Source organism: Phascolarctos cinereus, unplaced genomic scaffold, assembly GCF_003287225.1.
Source record: "Phascolarctos cinereus isolate Bilbo 61053 unplaced genomic scaffold, phaCin_HiC Scaffold_5;HRSCAF=322, whole genome shotgun sequence".
In the NCBI taxonomy this organism is placed as follows: Eukaryota; Metazoa; Chordata; class Mammalia; order Diprotodontia; family Phascolarctidae; genus Phascolarctos; species Phascolarctos cinereus.
This window is the reverse complement of record NW_027555958.1, coordinates 143,181,724-143,200,062: the sequence shown is the minus strand read 5'-3', so window position 1 is coordinate 143,200,062 and position 18,339 is coordinate 143,181,724. Positions and strand designations below refer to the sequence as shown.

The window sequence follows — 18,339 nt, the reverse complement described above, 5'->3', positions numbered from 1 at the left end:
CAATTCAAAATGTCCTGATAAATGTAATAGTAGTCATATATTATTAATTCCATTTTTTAGAAAATCCAGGAAGCTATAGCATAAGGAACTGCTTTAAAGAGTGGAAGAGGCTTACTTTCTGAAGCAGATTCATTTCCCTTTTTGGATATCTGACAGCCTAGACTCCTCCACATACTATTTATTTTGCTGGCACTCTTCAGTTGACTGTCCCCAGTTTGAACTTTGCAAGTACTGTAAGAAAACATATTCTGTATTGAGTACTAAGGTCTGTAAAATACTCTGTCTATAGAACCTAGCTTAGATCTTGCTATTGGTAAATTCGTCAATAGATTTGAGGCATTTTGATGTGATCCTTGCGTGCATTTGTGTTAATCACAAACAAAAAAAAACTTCATTACTGTATTTGAAAACATAAAGACTAAATGCAAATATGGTATGTTAGTTCTTTTAAAATGAGAAGACAGGACAAAAGACAGGTTTGTTATTCAGTTGTGCCTGACTCTTCATGACTCCATTTGGAATTTTCTTGGCAAAGATCCTGGAATGTTTTGCCGTTTCACTCTCCACCTCATTTTACAGATAAGGAAACTAAGGCAAACATAACTTGCCCAGGGTCACACATCTAGGAAGTGTCTGAGGTAAGATTTGAACTCGGGAAGATGAGTCTTCCTAACTTGGGGCCTGACACTCTATCTGCTTTGCCACCTGGCTCCCACAAGAGACAGATAATTAACTGTAATTAAAACCTGGCTTCTGTCAATGATTTTTTCCCCCCAACAATGAACTTGTATTTCCATTCTATAAAGCTTTGTATAAGGACATTGAATAATTTAGCTTCCCATGAATGTGGTAGACTTCTTTGGAGGGCAAAGCTTAAGAAACACTATTCCCCAGATTTTTCAGGTTGAAGTATAAGTAGGTTACTCTTCCACTGCTTAATAGTATATCATAAGAGTAATTAAAACTAGATCAGAGTCTTAACTCCCTCAATTTAATCCTGAATCTTATTTCTGACTCCCTATATAGCTTCAAATATTGGATTATATGAATGGATTAACTTTACTTAGATGTGAAAATGGTTTGATGACTGTCTTAGAGGAATCTTGCAAAGATGACCAAATGCATGTTTATAAAAATAACTTTTTGGTTAGAATCATAAAACTTATGCAGATAGAAAGATATCTTAAAGATCATCTAATTTAAGCCTCACATTTTACAGGTGAAAAAACTAAATCCCACAGAGGTTTAGTAACTTTTCACAGTTACAGAGACAGTGAATTAGCAAGGATTAGAGACAAGGATTAGTGCATGGTTGGCCATATGGCAAGGTTGCTCAGTGGGTAGAGAACTATACTTGGATTTGGTAATACCTGAATTCAAATATTGCCTCTACCCCTAAGCTTCAGTTTCATAATTATAAAGTGAGGGTGATAATAATACATGCCTGACGGGGTTATTGTGAGGCTCAATGAGATAATATCTGCAAGATACTTTACAAACCTTACAAAAGTGTTAAATAAATGCTGGCAATTATTGCCTCAAGCTGGTTGTCCTCACTGCTGAGAAGAGTTTAGCTTAACCATTCAAACATGATAAAACAAGCAGATGGCAGCTAAGTGGTATAGTTGACAGAGTGCTAGACTTGGAGTCCAGATGACCTCAACTTGAATAATAAGTATTACTCTTTTTCTGTTAATGTTACGCAGCCTCTGAGTAAATTTAGACATTCATGGTCATTGAAAGTTAAACTTCAGGGCAGCTAGGTGATGCCGTGGATAGAGCATTGGCTCTGGAGTCAGGAGGACCTGAATTCAAATCCAGCCTCAGACACTTGATCATTTGATACTTACTAGCTGTGTGACTCTGGGCAAGTCATTTAACCCCAACTGCCTCACAATAAAAGAAAGTTGAACTTCTATCCAACCTGGCTCTTCATTGTTATTATTTGCATATGGAATTATTACCCTGCAAATATGAGGTTTGAAAAATAGGTTAGAAATGTAAGGTTTGAAAATTCCTTGTTTGAAGGAAGGGATACCCAAATGGTTAACTCTCCCCATGCTTAAAGGAATAATAATATCACCTGCCACACAGGGTTGTGTGAGATCAAAGGAGATATGTCTAAAGTGCTTAGCTCACCTTAAAACCTCTGTATAAGTGTCAGCTGTTATTTACATTTACTACTACTGCTGTTGCTACTACTACTGATGCTGTTGCTGTTGTTGCTGCCACCTATGTAATGCTAATACTACCATCACCACCACCACCACTCCTAATCTCAAAGGTAGTACAAGAAAAAATATAGTCAATCTTTCAAATATTTGTTAAACATAGTGAAAGTTAGCAATGTTAAGTAGTAGTATATATTAAGAGCTAAATAAATGACCCAGACTTATGTAGGAATTCATAGGAAGAAGAGATCAGTGTGGACTAGAATAGTGAAGAAAAGGTTTATGGACTACAGTGTATCCTCTAAATCTTTAAAGATTTGGATAGAAAGACACATCAGTTCTGTAAGTTGCCCACCCAGCTGTATGTCCTAATCTGGCCATGAGACATTTTTTAGGATCACTGATAAGGTTATTTATTTAAAGCTAGAAGGGATCTCAGAGGCCATTGAGACCAGCCCCCCTCATTTTACAGATGAGCAAACTGAAGTTAAGTGACTTGGAGGAAGGCTATCTAGATGTTCCTGTTTGCTTTTTGACTTTGTGCTGTTTGCTTAAGCTTGGTGCCCTCACCAATCAGAAGAGTTTGTCTTAACCATCCAAAGATGTTAAAACAAGTGGATGGAAGCTAAGTAGTCTAGTTGATAGAGTGCTGGACTTGGATTCAGGATGACCTAAGTTTGAATAATATGTTAAACACTTTCTGGCTGTGTGACTTTGGGCAATGGGCTAATTAGTCAATCAAAAACTATTATTAAGCACTTTCAAGTGACAGGCTCTTCATTAAGTGCTGAGGATGCAAAGAAAGCTTTGAAAAATATATATATATAGTCTCTGCCCTCATGAAACTCACATTTTGACGGGGGAGACAGTTTGCAAACTATGTATGTACAAAATAGATTCAGAATAAATGGGAAGTAATCCCAGAAGGAAGGCACAATCAGTAAGGAGTGGCATTGGGGTGGGAAGACCTTCTTGTAAAAATTGTGGTTTGAAAAAGGCTCGTGATGGAAAATGCTGTCCACATCCAGAGAAAAAACTATGGAGTCTGAATGCAGATGGAAGCATGCTGTTTGATCTCCTTTTCTTTTGTTGTTTTGTTTTGTTTCTTCTTTCTTGTGGTTCCTCCTGTTGGTTCTAATACTTCTTTACAAGATGACCAATGTGAAAATATGTTTAATATAGCCTATATCAGATTGCATGCTGTCTTGGGGAGGGAAGAAAAGGGGAGAAAATTAAAAACTCAAAATTTTATGGAAGTGAATATTGAAAACTAAAAATAAATTAATTTTTAAAAATTGTGGTTTAAACTTAGTTTTCAGGGAAACTAGAAAGTGGAGGTGAGAAGGGAAAGAATTCTAATCGTGGGGGATAGCCAGTAAGAAGATCTGGAGTCAGAGGTAAAGTGACATGTTCAAAGAACAGTTAGGTAGTCAGTGTCACTAGATCATAGAATATTTGGAGGGGATTAAAGTACAAGAAGAATGGAAAAGTAAGAAGGGTCCAGGAGATAAAGGGCTTTAAAGGCCAAAGAGGATTTTATATTTGATCTTGGAGGTAATGGAGAGCCATTGGAGTTTACTGAGTAGGGAAAGGGAATGACACAGTCAGACCTCTGCTTTAGGAAAATCACTTTGGCAGCTGAAGGGAGGATGGATTGGAGAGAGGGAGGGACTTGAGACAGGAAGACCATGTAGAAAGTTGTTGCAATAAGCTAGGAAGAGGTGATGATGTTCTCTACTAAAGTAATAGCTGTGTTACAGTTGTATGGGTCATTCAAAAGGATAGAACCTCTGGTGGGAGGGCTTGCCGAGCCCTTTTTAGGACTGCTCATCTACCTTTGGTGTCCATCTGGCATTCAACTCTCACCTGTGTCTCCAAGAAGCTGAAGTGTGGGCAGTGGCCACAACCAGGTAAACCATCTTGGTAGATATGCTAAACCAAGTTGAGGGTAACCAACTGGCCTTTCGAATCCATTGGTGAATTAGGGAGATGTCTACCCCAAGCATGTGAAGATTTCCCCGATGGACTGTACAGATGAAAACAATTTGTTCTAATGGCCATGAAGGCGGCTGAACCAGTCCCCTGAAGCACTTTAGAGCTTGGTCAGACATCAAAGACACCAAGGTCATCCAAAGTCATCCTAAGCTATCTCTAGTCATCTTGACTTTTGTCGTGCCACTGGACTTTGATGTCTCTGGAAGAAAGAGTCAGACTAGCACTTTGTATAACTCTGCCTCATATCATATCACTCAGACGTGTTCCCTTACTTTTCTTCCTTCACTCCTGCCTCTAGTTAAGTGGGTACCCTTCTCCTTGCCAAGGCAAAGCTCTCTACATGCACCCATGATTCCGTCCCATCCCATCCCCTCCCCTCCTCTACAGAAGATTGTGCCCACTATCATCTCTACTTTCTAACCTTCAAACTTTTCCTGTCAAATGACTCTTTTCCTGCTGAAATGCAATTCACACACAAATCGCTACTTCACCAGTGTTGTCATTGGCCCTCTTTGAATACAAAGGACAAATCACAACAGCAGCTCTGTTTGTTAAGAAAGGGGGTTGGGAGAAATGTAGTGAAAGCAAAAGCAATAGGATTGGACAACAGATTGGAAATAGAGGGTGAGTGAGAGTAAGAAGTCAATAACTACATTGCTGTGTCAAGCCTGAGTGACCGGGAGAAAGTGAGGGGAAAGAATATGAATTCTGTTTTGGACATGTTGAATTTGAGATGCATAAGGAACATCTAGTTCAACAAGACTGGAGTTCAGGAGAGGGGCTGGACTGGATAAATAGCTGTGGGAATCATTGCGAGTAGAGATGATAATTAAAACCCATAGGTACTGGCGCTCTCACAAAGTTAAGTGGCGTGGAGGGAAACAATAAGAGGGTCCAAGGCAGAGCCTAGATGAAGATTCAGGAAAGGAGACTGAAAAAGGAGAGAACATTATAATCAAACCTAGAGGTAAGACTGTTGAAGAGGATCATGGATTCTGAGCTTGAAGGGACCCTAATGGCCACCCTGTCCGATTCCTTTATTTTAGAGATAAGGAGATTGAGACCCATGGAAGTTAAGTGATTTGCCCAGAAGCAACTAGGTAGTTCAAGAGATAGAGTTTTGGGCTCGGAGTCAGGAAGAACTGTATTCAAATCCAGAATCATAGATTTTTATTAGCTGTTTGACTTTGGGCACGTCATTTAACCCCTATTTGCCTATTTCCTCGACTGCAAAATAATGATAACAGCACCTGCTTCACGTGGTTATTATGAGGATCAGATGAAATAACATTTGTAAAGCACTTGGCAGAGTGCCTGCTATATAGTAGGTGCTATGTAAATTTTATTCTCTTCCCCCTTGTCACAAAGCTACTGAGTACATGGTGATCAACAGGCTTCACAGAGGTCAAAAAGGATAAAGATTGAGAAAAGGCCATTTAGCAATTAAGGGAGCGCTGGTAATTTTGGAGAAGGAAGTGGCAGTTGAATGATGAGATTGGAAACCTTAGAGAGTTTCCAAGCATGAGTGAGGAAAGTAAAGGCACCTAGTTTATGTGACTTTTTCATGAGTTTTAGCAGACAAGTCTAGGAGAGATACCAAACAGTAGCTAGCAGAAATATATTTTGTTTTGTTTTTTAACAGTGGGAGAGACATGGATGTGTGTATGAAGCAGGGAAAGACTCATTTGATAGGAAGAGTTTGAAGGTTAGAAAGTAGAGATGATAGTGGGCACAGTCTTCTGTAGAGGAGGGGATGGGATGGGATGGAATCAAGGGTGCATGTAGAGAGGTTTGCCTTGGCAAGGAGAAGGGCACCCTCTTAATTAGAGGCAGGAGTGAAGGAAGAAAAGTAAGAGAACACGTCTGAGTGATATGATTTGAGTAGGGAAAAAGAGGCAGCTCTGAGCAAATGTTCTCAATTTTTCTTCAGCTGAAAAGGTGGATTGGGGTGCAGTGGGGAATTTTGGCATGCCTTTTGTACTCAGCCTACCAGAAAGCTAAGTCAGTGAATTGAACCTTAGTCTTCTGGGGCAATTAAGTATACAGGATAGTTTCAAATACCTGGAAGGACCAAGCTATGTCAATTGAGGCAATGCATTTTCACATACTAGAGATAATAATGAAAAATGAAAATGTTTATTTCAAGGTGAAATTATATAATCTGCTTATTTTTTTGGTATTTTTGCATTGATAGGAGAAATTATAAAAATTATTTTTAAATTTTTTTTTTAATTTTCTTGCATCCATTGATACAGTTGCCACATCTGAACCTTCTAGTGTTAAGGAAAAACTAGCGTGGAGCAGAGTCTTGGAAAAAAACTCTCCCAGCTTACATGTCCTGGACTGTAGTAGATATTGTTTTTATCACAAAGAAGGAGTTCTTGATGATCCAGAGAGAGGCGAGGTCTCCCATGTATGGTGGGTGAGAATCCTGGGGCTATCATCACTTTATGCTTCAGAGACTTGAGAAAACTGAAGAGAGAACCTGGTGTTTTACAAGGAGGGTTGGAGTCCAATCAGGCAGATCTAATTGTTTTCCCCACTTCTAGTGTCAGTTGCTAGGCAGAAAGAGAAACAAGGCAAAAAGAGGGTGAAGCTAGGGCAGAGTTTGCCTATCAGAGAAAGACTGGGTCCAGCAACAACTTGGAAATTTTTCTAGACTACAATATTAGTACTAGGGGTAGCTAGGTGGCACAATGGATAGAGCATTGGGCCTGGAGTCAAAAAGACTTGAGTTCAAATTTGACTCTTACTAGCTGTGTGACCCTTGGGCAAGTCACTGTTTGCCTCAATTTCATCATCTGCAAAATGGGGGTGATGATAATAGTACCTACCTCCCAGGGTTATTGTTATGGCGATCAAATGAGATAATATCACATGCCTGAGACGTAGTAGGCACTTAATAAATGCTTGATCCCTCCCTCCTCACTCCATACCTCAGCATTTTATGGATGAAGAAACTGAGAATGAAGTGCCTCAGTCAGAGTTCCCAGCTGGGCTGGGATAGAAAATTCATGTTTCCTGCCATCCCAGCATTTTTTCCATCACAACATGCTGTCCTCTGACTTTTCTCTGCAGTCTTTTAACTTTTCTTCTAGGCTTTCAGCCATATGTTGACAAGGTCCATTCTGTGGTTTAAATTCCCTTATATTGAACACACTCTTTCCTGCCTATTCACTTTCATAGCAAGAGCAGAGGAATGTAGCAATGACGCTGTCATGAGGGTGGGATGTGTTTACATTGTTGTATTCTGAAGCAAACCACACAACAGAGTACTGTTCTGGTTTAGTTTCAACATGTTGTGAAGGATTGCTATCTTCTTGCCTTCCCTGCCTCCTTAGCCCCTAGTAGCTTCCTATGTCATTATGGTCATGGGAACAAGTTTAAAACTAGTCATATCATATCCAATTTTTTTAGTCTTCACAATTATCTTGTAACCCAAACAAGTGTTCAGCATCATCAAGAAGACTTTAAAAGCATAATTTGTACATATCAGAGACCTTTAGCATAGAAAAGTTTTTTCGAAAATGAATAATATAGAGGAAATTTCTTGCCAAAATGGTTTTCCCTGTCTTGCCTCTCCCATCATCATTTTCTTTGCTTCTTTCAACTTCAGTCTTGAAATTACTGCTGCTATGGTTCCCCTACCTTCTTCCTCACCTATTTTATGCCATATTTTCAATGGAGTAGCTGTTTTTAGGCAATTTGTTTTGCATGGTTTTTTTTTCTGAATTTATTCTAGAATATATTTTAAGCTGCTTTTTTTTCCTTTAAAAATATTTTTTCTCTTATATCTGGTACTGCCTTATAAGTGAATAAAATTAGTTTTTAAATTGGATTAATTTGTAGACTATCTATGTCCCTGAATATGGTGTCAGCTATGAGTGCTTTGGTTATGCTTGCCACCAGAGGTATAAAACAAAAGTCTTTTATCCTCTTTTGAACTGTAATTTCTCTTACTCTTCCTCTTTCATCACCATTGCCCAAGACTCCAACTGGCTCAATCTTTGTTACCATCTGTCTTTCATTCCTGGTCTGAACTCCATTAAAAATTTAGATAACCAGAGTATTCATGCAGCAACTGGAAGAGGGCTCCCTGCCCTCTTCATTTATTCCTTACTTTTCCCTTTCCAAATTCTAATGGGACCCATTCATCTAGTCCAAAATCCTTGTTTTTACAGAAGAGGAAACCAAGACCTGGAAAGATTAAGTGGCTTATCCAAAGGCACAAAAGTAATGAATAGCAGTAGAACCTAGGTTCAAAGTCTGGCTCCCTGAGTCCAAATTCAGAATAGGTGGCAGTAAATGTCACAGGGCCTTGTGTATCTCTGCAAACATTACCATTTGACACAATACATAAGCCAGGTTAGATTTTACCCAGAAGCACAGTCACTCAGAAATAACACTCCAGAAAAGACTAATTGGTGGGCAAGAGTTTATATCCAATTGGGTTTGCTTGCTCTCTCGCTGTCTCTCTCCCTCCCTCTCTCTCTCCCTCTCTCCCTCTTCCCATTAACGTCTTGAATAATGAGTCTTGTCTGTAAATCAAGATACACGCAGACACATCTTGATGATTCTCTTTAGCTCAGCACCAGACGGCCACCAAGTGCTGATTTTTTTTTTTGGCTTTAAGCAATCCACAAAACAGGAAAAAGATACAATGTCCTGGAGTTCTGTATAGTCCCGAGATTGCTTCTCCTTTTTGAATAATACTGGCATGGCAAAAAGAATATAAGCAGTGTTGTCAAACTCAAATAGAAATTCATCTAAACTGATTGGAGTTGCACTAGGAAGTTTTGAGGAGTGTTTGTCGCCTGTGGTCTGCAAGTTTGACACCTCTGCTTTTACATCATCTACAAATGTGAATTTAACTCCTTGTTCTTAATGTTCAATCTTTGACAAACTAGCTGACCTTTCTTAGCAGAATCAAACTGCATCCTTATTTGCATTTGCTTTTTAAATAAAATGAGAAGAGAGCTTGTAGATTTCTTGAAGAGATGACTAAAGGAGTTAGTTAAATCGTTTTTGTTTTCCTGTATGCCCAAATGCAACAGGCAAGGAAAATGTCATTTCATGGCCTATTTAATATGAGAAGTAGAATAAAAGCTTCAAAATGGTTAGGACTTTTTTATTAACTTGGGTCCCTTTTTAATAGCTTAAGTTTTTATAGCACTTTAAGATTGGGAAAATGTTTTATAAGTATTATTTCGAGGGGCAGCTAGATGGCGCAGTGGATAGAGTACCGGCACTGAAGTCAGGAGAACCTGAGTTCAAATCCAGCCTCATACCAAACACAGGGCACTTACTAGCTGTGTGACCCTGGGCAAGTCACTTAACCCCAGTTGCCTAAAAAAAAATAAACAAATAAATATCATTTCACTTTATTTTCACAACAACCCTGGGAGGTAGGTGCTATTATTATCCCCATTTTTTACAAATGGCAAGACTGAGGCTAAAGGAAGTTATGTGACTTACCCAGGGTCACACAGCTGGTAAGCATCTGAGGCTAGATTTGAACCCAGGTCTTCCTGACTCCCAGTCTAGGCCTCTGTGCCACCGAACTGCCTTATTTTTGTCTATGTACCTCCAGTACCCTGTTTTCATTGTTGCTCTATGGTGGTAAGAAATGTAATACTTCTGCCCCCAAAGAACCAAAGATTAGTATCATCCCATGGAGGATGATGGAAAGGCCTGTGGTGCATATGAGCAGGTTGCAACACAAAACCAATGAAGAATAGAAGCAAAGATTGTTATCAAGGCATTATATGACAAGAAGAGAAGACATGGTGGTCAGAGGACAAGGACAATGAATGACGGGTGGACAGCCAGGCAATCCACTGATACCTTTATGATGTCAGGAGAAAGAGTTTTAGGCTGCCAAGGTATTGGATGGATTCCCTATAGCAAACTTTGGGGAGATAAGAGGAACATAGGATGGTTCAGTATATATGGTCTGCAATCTACATAGCTGGTGGGAATGCCTGAATTTATATGAGATCATGGGTGCATTGGAGTATTGCTTATCTCCAGTGCTCAGTGTAGTAGCCCATAAGAGGTATTTAATAAATACTTGTTGAATTTGATTAAATAAGCTAGTTATCGTTATAGCAGTTATTTTGGAAACAGCTGTCTGTGAGCACAGTTTGCTTATCTGGTAATAGCAAAGGTTAGAGTAAATACAAATCAGAAGAAAGGGTAACAGGGAAGAGATAATGCTGTGCAATTGACCCAGTCTGTTTAAACAAGACATATCTTCCCATCCTGTAGTTTACTCTTTGAACTTAAGTGCGGGACTACATTTTTAATTAGTTTTGATCTATTATGCTGAGGCCTTTGTGAATCCTTATTTTGTCATTTGGAGGGTTAGCTATCTCTTCCAGATTTTGTCATCCACAAATATGCTAAGTTATTTGTTATGTCTTCCCAGATTGACAGAAATCTGTTTATCAGTCCTCTTTTTATGCTATTCAACTAAGTGTTAACCTTCCCAGCTATGTTATCCTTTAGCCCATCTCCTATAACAAGTAGATAACATTTTATATCCAAGAGAAGTCACTGCATTAAAAACTGTTGTAAGCTAATGATAATAAGGAAAGTTATTATAGCAATTTTTATTATACTTTACACTTGAAAAAAATATTAAATATTAAATGATTACATAACATTCCTTTCAGAATCACTTATTGTCAGTAAATTGAAATAATTACTTCCTAACCTTGGAACTAAAGCCCTATTTTTAGCATGTATCTCTCAATGAGGTAGGCAGACTCTACTGAATGAATAAAGTATTCTCTTGATTTAAGTAATTTACTTTTGAAAGCACTTTAATTCCTTTTAGTCCAAGAGATTATCAGTTGCCTTGCTAACACATCATAAATGGACTCTAAAAGTGACCTGAAATACTAAGTTTATTTGAAATTGTGAATCACAGTAGATTAGTGGGTATAATTTGTATATATTATATGGCGAATATAAATTAACTGTTATATTTTAAAATCCAGGTCCTATCATTTCTTGGGAACCTCTATGTAATTTAAAAGAAAATGAAAATCATGAACTAAGTTCAGCTTAGTTTTGCAACCTTGTTGGATCATATATGGGGCTTTCTCAACTCTGAAGCTAAGAAGATATGTCCAACTGTGAAAATAGGAAAAAAATGCTTTAAAAAAAATGTATGTAATTTTATGTAATTAATGTCTTGACTACTTTGGTTGCTTTGCATATTTTTTAATGGAGAGTAAATACAAGTTCACAAAACTCACTGTTAACAGACTTTTAAAAGCTTCTTGTTGCTTTTTTAACTGTGAAGTTGTGTGCAGGTTATTTATGTGTACTAGGTTTGAAGTGGCCTGTGGATTTATCACTCTGAGTTGTGCAAAGTCCGCATTTGTTGTACTTACTTCAGAGGTTTTCTTTACTTTCTTCCGGTTGAGGTAATAGTTATAACATTTCTGACCTCTGGGTGAACTCCCTGCTGTTGGTAGCAGATGACAGAAAGGAAGGAATAGCAGCCTTTTCCCACTTTGGGGAAGGTTTAGGTTACTTGGAAAATAGAAATGTTTAGGCCACACTTAACTCCCCCTAAAATCCATATTCTGATCTTCATTCTGTAACCCTTGGGAGGCAAGCGCCTCACCCTACAGTTGAAGACAAGATGTGGCTACTGTTTCTAAAGTAGATTCCCATTATTCATAATCTCAAGAATCATTCAAACAATATGAGAACAAAACAAATTAAGGAAATTGATTAATATTTAGTACTACCTTAAATATTTTTAAATTGATGAAAATAAACTATTTACCAGTAGAAAAATAAAATAAAAGGGTATTCCTAAGACTCTTAAGAGCAGAGAAGAAAGACTTAAGGAATAAGAAAGGTAGAATGAGAAAAAGTAGAAAAAATGATTTTGTGTATAGAAGTGTAAGTTACTTTGCTTGAGGGTAGGGGTGGGGATCTGTTTACTCAAATGATAGAGTCCAAAGGCTCAATTATTTGCAAATGGTCTACAAAAATCATGAGCTTCCTCTTCCCCCCTCACCAATAAAATTTGTTTGACCCATGGCATTCATTATATTTACTATTTCTTCATTCTCCAAACTGTCTTCACTTGTCCCTCCAGAAACTACAGTCAAAGTTCTCTTTTATTCCGCAGAAAAGTTTCTCTGAAGACAAACAAAACAAAAAAATTGAAAGCAGAAAGGGGAAAAAAAATTCGACCTCTGGTTTCTATTAGTTCTGAAGTAATGAATGAATGAGTAAATGGTTTATTTTTTAGCTGACTTATTTTGTAGCAAATACTTATTTCCCTGATTATGTTAATAAAATGGAGTTTTTTTAATTAGTAAATTTAATTCAGATCTCACCTTTCGTAAGGGGACTTTTCCATTCTCTTTTCTATTTCCAATTTTTTTTCTTTTTTCTTTTTTTCTTCTTTTTTTTGTTAACTTTTCAGTTAAAGTTGGAGAAACTCTGAAGACTAGTAAGAAGAAAAAAGTTCCTGCCCTCAAGGAGCTTATGGACTAATAGGAGGGATGAGATGTTGACATAAATAAGTAGATGTAAAATAGAAAGTAGTAATAGCAAATGAGTATCTAAACAAAGTGCTGGAAGAAATGCAGGGTGGGAAAGATCGCTTTTAAGTGGGGAGAAGACAGCTTGAGGGAGAAAAATCTGTGCCTCAAAGAATAGAAGAGTTACAATAAAAAGAAATAATGTATGGAGGCAGAGAGAGGCTAGGACAAGTTTGGCGAATAGGTGGTGCCTTGAAACAAAAAGTACATGAAGGAGTGCAGTGAAATATAATTAGAGAGGAAGACTGGAACCAAACTGTGGAGGTCTTCAACTGTGGGGCTGAACGGGTGTGTACCTACATATGACTGGTAACCATTTAATATGTACAAGGGACTAACATGGTCAGATCTGTGCATAGGAAAATTATTTTGGTAGCTCTGTGAAGGATGGATTAGAGAAGGAGAGAAACTGTAGGGAGGAAAATCATTTAATCAATCAACAAACATTTAGCAAGTATCTGTATTCCAGACACTGTGCTAGGCACTGGGAATACAAAGATCCCGTGTATATGTGTGTGTGTGTGCTTCTATGTATTTATATGTAAAAATAATTTTTTAAATAAAGTTTTTCCCCACCCCAGTCTGTTTTCCACACAGATGCCAAAGTAACTTTTCTAAAGCACAGGTCTGAACCATGTCATTCTCCCATTCCATAAGCCCCAACCTCATTGTACATCACTCCCCTTCTTCAGTCCAGTCATACTGCACTTTTTACTATTCCGCAGACATACCATCTCCATTTCCCCTTTCTCTTCTATTTAATGTCCCTCCAGAAAGCACAGTCAAAGTTCCCTTAGGTTTGACAGAAAATTTTCTATGAAGACAAAACAAAAAAATTGAAAACAGAAAGGAAAAAAATTAACTGCCTAGTTTCTGTCATATGCACATATATGCATGTGCATGTATGTATGTGCATATATAGTCCATAAATAGACACCGTTGTACATCTGTGCATATATGTGTGTCACTGCATATATATGCCTATATGTAGATATATAGATATATCTATATTTATAGATATACACATGTGTATGAGAAACGAGGTGGTGAATTTTTTTATATTTGTGCGTATGTGTCTCTCTATGTGTTTGTATACGAATAAAGGGTAAAGTGTGTCCTAGTAACAGCTATTCCCCAGTTTGTATTTGTACATATGTATCTATGTGTTTGTATACGGAGGGAAAGAGAGAAGGAAAAAAGGTGTGTATAACAGAATAAGTGTATATATAGCATCTGTATAGAAGATAGAGACAGGGAAAAACTTGATTCTGAAAAATATATATTTTTTAATGTATACCCTTTGGTTTATATCACATTCATTTTCTTCCCTGTCCCTTATCCTAAATCTCAATGAGCCCTCCCTTATTACAAGGATTTAAGAAGAAAAAGGAGAGGAAAAGTTCAACAAAACCAGTAAAACACATCATCTGGATCTGACTGTATAAGCAATATTTCACACATATCATCTTCCATGTCTTCAGTGAAAGGACAGAGGTGCATTTTCTCAACTCTTTTCTTGGGCCAGTTACAATGTTGTTTCATTTTATTACCCCTTCCATTGATATTGATATAGTCAGTTGATAGATACACATATGTACATATATTTGTATAGTTTTCCTGACTCTGTTTATTTCACTTTGCATTAGTTCATATTCAGTCTTCCCATATGTCTCTGAATTCTTCTTATTCATCATTTTTTATGGCACGGTGATATTCTCTTTTGGACAGGTAAGTGGTGCAGTGGATAGAACTAGGCCTGGAGTCAGCAAGACTCTTCTTCCTGGGTTCAGATCCAGTCTCAAGCCACTTAACCCTGTTTACCTCAGTTCCTCATCTCTAAAATGAACTGGAGAAGGAAATGGCAAACCACTCCAATAGCTTTGACAAGAAAACCACAAATGGGGCCATGAAGAGTTGAACACAACTGAAAAACAACTAAACAACAACAAAAAATATATATTCTATTGTATTAATGTTATTTGTTTAGCCATTTCCCAATTAATGAGCATCTACTTTGTTTCTAGGTATTTACTACCACAGAAAGTAACTGCAGTGAATATTAAATATTTTCGTGTATATCCTGAACTCTCTTACTTAAATACCACACTGAATGCAAGTCATTGTTCTTCTTTAGCTTTATTAAGTGTTCATAGTATAATTGGTTCATCTGATCAGAAGTAACATTAGCCACTTCATTATAAAGGAAGTCTGCTTGGTGATGTGGTAACATATTTACCCTATTTAAACTTTTGCAATTTCCTAATCTGTATTATTAGTCATTTTTATGAATTTCCTCAAAAATGAAGAGATATCAACTTCCTGACTTACAGGATGGAGTGGGTGTTGTGGGAGGCCTATGCAAAGAGTACAGTTCCAATTCTCTTGTCTCCATTGATATACAGAAAATCTGATTGTTCAATAGTTAGAATGAAACTTGGCACCAAAGGAACTGTGGTCTAGATCTAGGGTTCCCTGGGAGATTCCAGACCAGTCCAAGAGACTTGGAAAGACAGTTTAGTTGTTGAATTCAATCTGATGTTTGCTGTAGAAATTATTGAATCCCAAGGTCTTTCCCAACTAAAAAGGCCATAGAATGGACACAGTCTGGATCCAGTAGTACATTCCTGTAATCTGCAGCAGCTACATTGAGATCATAGCACAGCATCATAGAGTCTTGAAAGGGTAGATTTACTTTGGCAATCACTATGGACCAGAAATTGTTCTTATTTTCACTGTTAGTTCACCATGGCAAATCATTTACCTCAGCTTTTCCAATTAATACTATAAATTTACCATCCTAAGGTTTAAACCAGAATTTTTTTCTGCACATGAAGTATCTAGAAATAAAACAATGAAATCATCTTTCTTTGCTACTTTTCCAATGCTAAAGTTACTAATGGTAATGGCAATATAGTCTAAAAGTAACCTCTCAGGGACAGCATAGCATAGTGACCTTAGGTAATTAAAATATTGAGTAAATGCATGCTTGGTTAATGTTAATAGTAAGTGGCCCTGTGAAAAACCTACCTAGAAAACGTTGAGTCTAATTGAATACTAAATGGCTGTAAGTCTATGGAGAAAGTCAATCTTTCTAGGCATCAGTTTTCCTCGTCTGTAAAATGATGGGGTTGAATTAAATGATTTCAGATGTCCTGTCCAACTCTTTGATCACTTAATCATTCTGTGATTCTCCTTTGATGCTTCTGTGGGTGTGTGATCTCATCTATGGTGGTATTCTCTATAGGGGCAGCTAAGTGGTACAGTGGGTAGAGTGTTGGTCCTAGAGTCAGGAAGACCTGAGTTCAAATTCTGTTTCAGATGTTTACTAGCTGTGTGACCCTGTGCAAGTCACTTAACCTATTTGTCTCAATTTCCTTATCTATAAAATGAACATAATAATAGCAGTAACTTTACAGCGCTGTTGTGAGGATCAAATGAGATAATATTTATAAAGGGCCTGGCTCAGTCAGTGTGCTGAGCATACTCCCCATACTCAGCAATCTGGTGACACTGGCCTCCTAGTAATTGTTCACCAACTCCCAGTATTTTCTCTGGTTCTCCCCTATACCTGAAATTCTCTTCCTACATCCCCTTCATCTCCTCCTTCGGACTTCCCTGGCTTCCTCCAAGCCCTTTGCAAGACGCCTGACCCAGTCTTTCTTAATCTTAGTGCCTTGTCTCAAAGGCCATCCCTGATCTATGCCATATAGCTTATTTGTACAGATTTACATGTATGTTTTATCCCATTTTAGTCTGTGAGCTCCTTGAGATCTGGGCTTTTTGCCATTCTTTCTATGTGCGTGGCACAGGGAAGATATTTAATAAAATTTCCTTGACTTGACTTGCTACCAAGATTAGAAATATCCTCCTCAGGATTGCCTGCCTCTGCTCAGGTAAAGACATAAGGAAATACAAGAAGCAGCAAAGCCAGTGACTGGCTTCTCTAGGCCGTTACATTTACTCTATTTGCCTGTTGCAAAAAATAATCACTCTTCCTCAGAGAAGTTGCCAGCCCGCATTGCTAGAGAGCGTTTCTTCATCTGAATTCTCTGTCCCAGTGAAATCACAGATCTAGTCTCTCTCCATCTCCCATATTCATCAGTCTCTCATTTTAGTCATCCAGCCGTCAGGCCACTAGACACCCATTATGCTGTCTTCCAAAGCTGTTAGATCAGACAGTTTACCTCATTGGTAGGACCAGTTGCTTCCATGTATAAGGTTTTATCATTTGTCATTTCAGAGAATGATGAGGAACGAGATGCCCTGCACTCTCTAGACAAGCCTGGCTGGTATTCCCAAGGAAATTCCAACCATCTGTACAAACTTTTCAAGAAGATGACTGGCAAGGAACAGCCCAAGGTATCCTGTGATGAGATTCGATGTTGTAGATGTTAACAAATAAATATAAACTGGACCCATAATTCCGTAGTCAGTGATCCACTAATGGATCATGTCAAAACTCCTGTTTGTCCTGTTGTGAAGGATCTGTGATTTCACTGCTGAATCCTACCATGCCCCTTCACACCTTGGAAGATAATCTTCATAGGTTCCTATATCTAAAAATGTCATCTCCTGGTGGCCTGCTTTCTAGTGGTGAACTTCTCTGCCCTTAGCTAGGCTGGTCCTCAGGTAACAGAACCACAATCAATAATCAGTCAAGAGACATTAAACACTCTATGACAGACACTGTACTTGCCCTTTGGGATATAAAGAATGAAAAAAGAAAAGAAAACTCCCTCTAGGCACTTAAACTCTATCCCACAGTCATGGTCATTTCCTTGGCCTATACATGAAGCTTTTCCAAACTGGCTTGATCTGCCAAACCTTGTGTGTCAATAGTAGTGCCTTGAAGAACCAATCATGTCCATGAAATCCCATGCATGAGGATAGAAGAAAATAACATTTTTCTGGTCCTGAGTTTCCTCCTCTGTGAAATGAGAGGATTGGATTAAGTGATGTCTAAGATGTTTTCCATCTTTAAGTCTCATCAGCTTGTTGATAGCTATAATAACCTTGTGTTTGGTAAATGTAAAAATTTAAATTTTTAGGATAAGAATTCACTTTTTGGTAAAAATTATTGAGAAAACTGAAAAGCATTCTGGCAGAAACCAGCTAAAGACTAATATCTTATATCATTTACCAAAATAGGGACAAAATGGATACATGATCTGGAAGTAAAGAGATATATCATAAATAAATTAGAAGAATGCGGAACTTATTGCCTATCAGATTTATGGATAGGAGAAGAATTTGTGAATGAGTAAGAGATAGAGAGCATTGTGAGACATAAAATGGATAATTTTGATTACAGCATAGAACCAATATAGCCAAGGTAAGAAGGAAAGCAAAAAATTGGAGAAAAAAATTTTAGACATTTTGTCAGATAAAGCTGTCATATCACAAATATACAGAGAACTTTGTCAAATTTATAAAAAAAAATACAAGTCCTCAATTGGTAAATGGTCAAAGGATATGAATAAGCAGTTTTTGGAGCAAGAAATCAAAGCTACACATAGTCACATGAAAAAATGCTCTAAATCATTTTTGATTAGAGAAATGTAAATTAAAACAACTTTGAGGTATTCTCTCACACCTATCAGATT

The 18,339-nt window shown here is 37.7% G+C and overlaps 1 protein-coding gene across 1 annotated transcript in view; it reads left to right on the top strand.

Annotated features, from left to right (window-relative positions):
* Positions 1 to 18,339, top strand: part of NT5DC1 (5'-nucleotidase domain containing 1) — a 245,670-nt gene that overhangs the window by 179,874 nt on the left and 47,457 nt on the right. Inside the window, exon 9 of the mRNA XM_020971642.1 lies at positions 16,977 to 17,095. Coding sequence (XP_020827301.1) covers positions 16,977 to 17,095 — 119 coding nt within the window. The remainder of the gene's footprint in view (positions 1 to 16,976; positions 17,096 to 18,339) is intronic.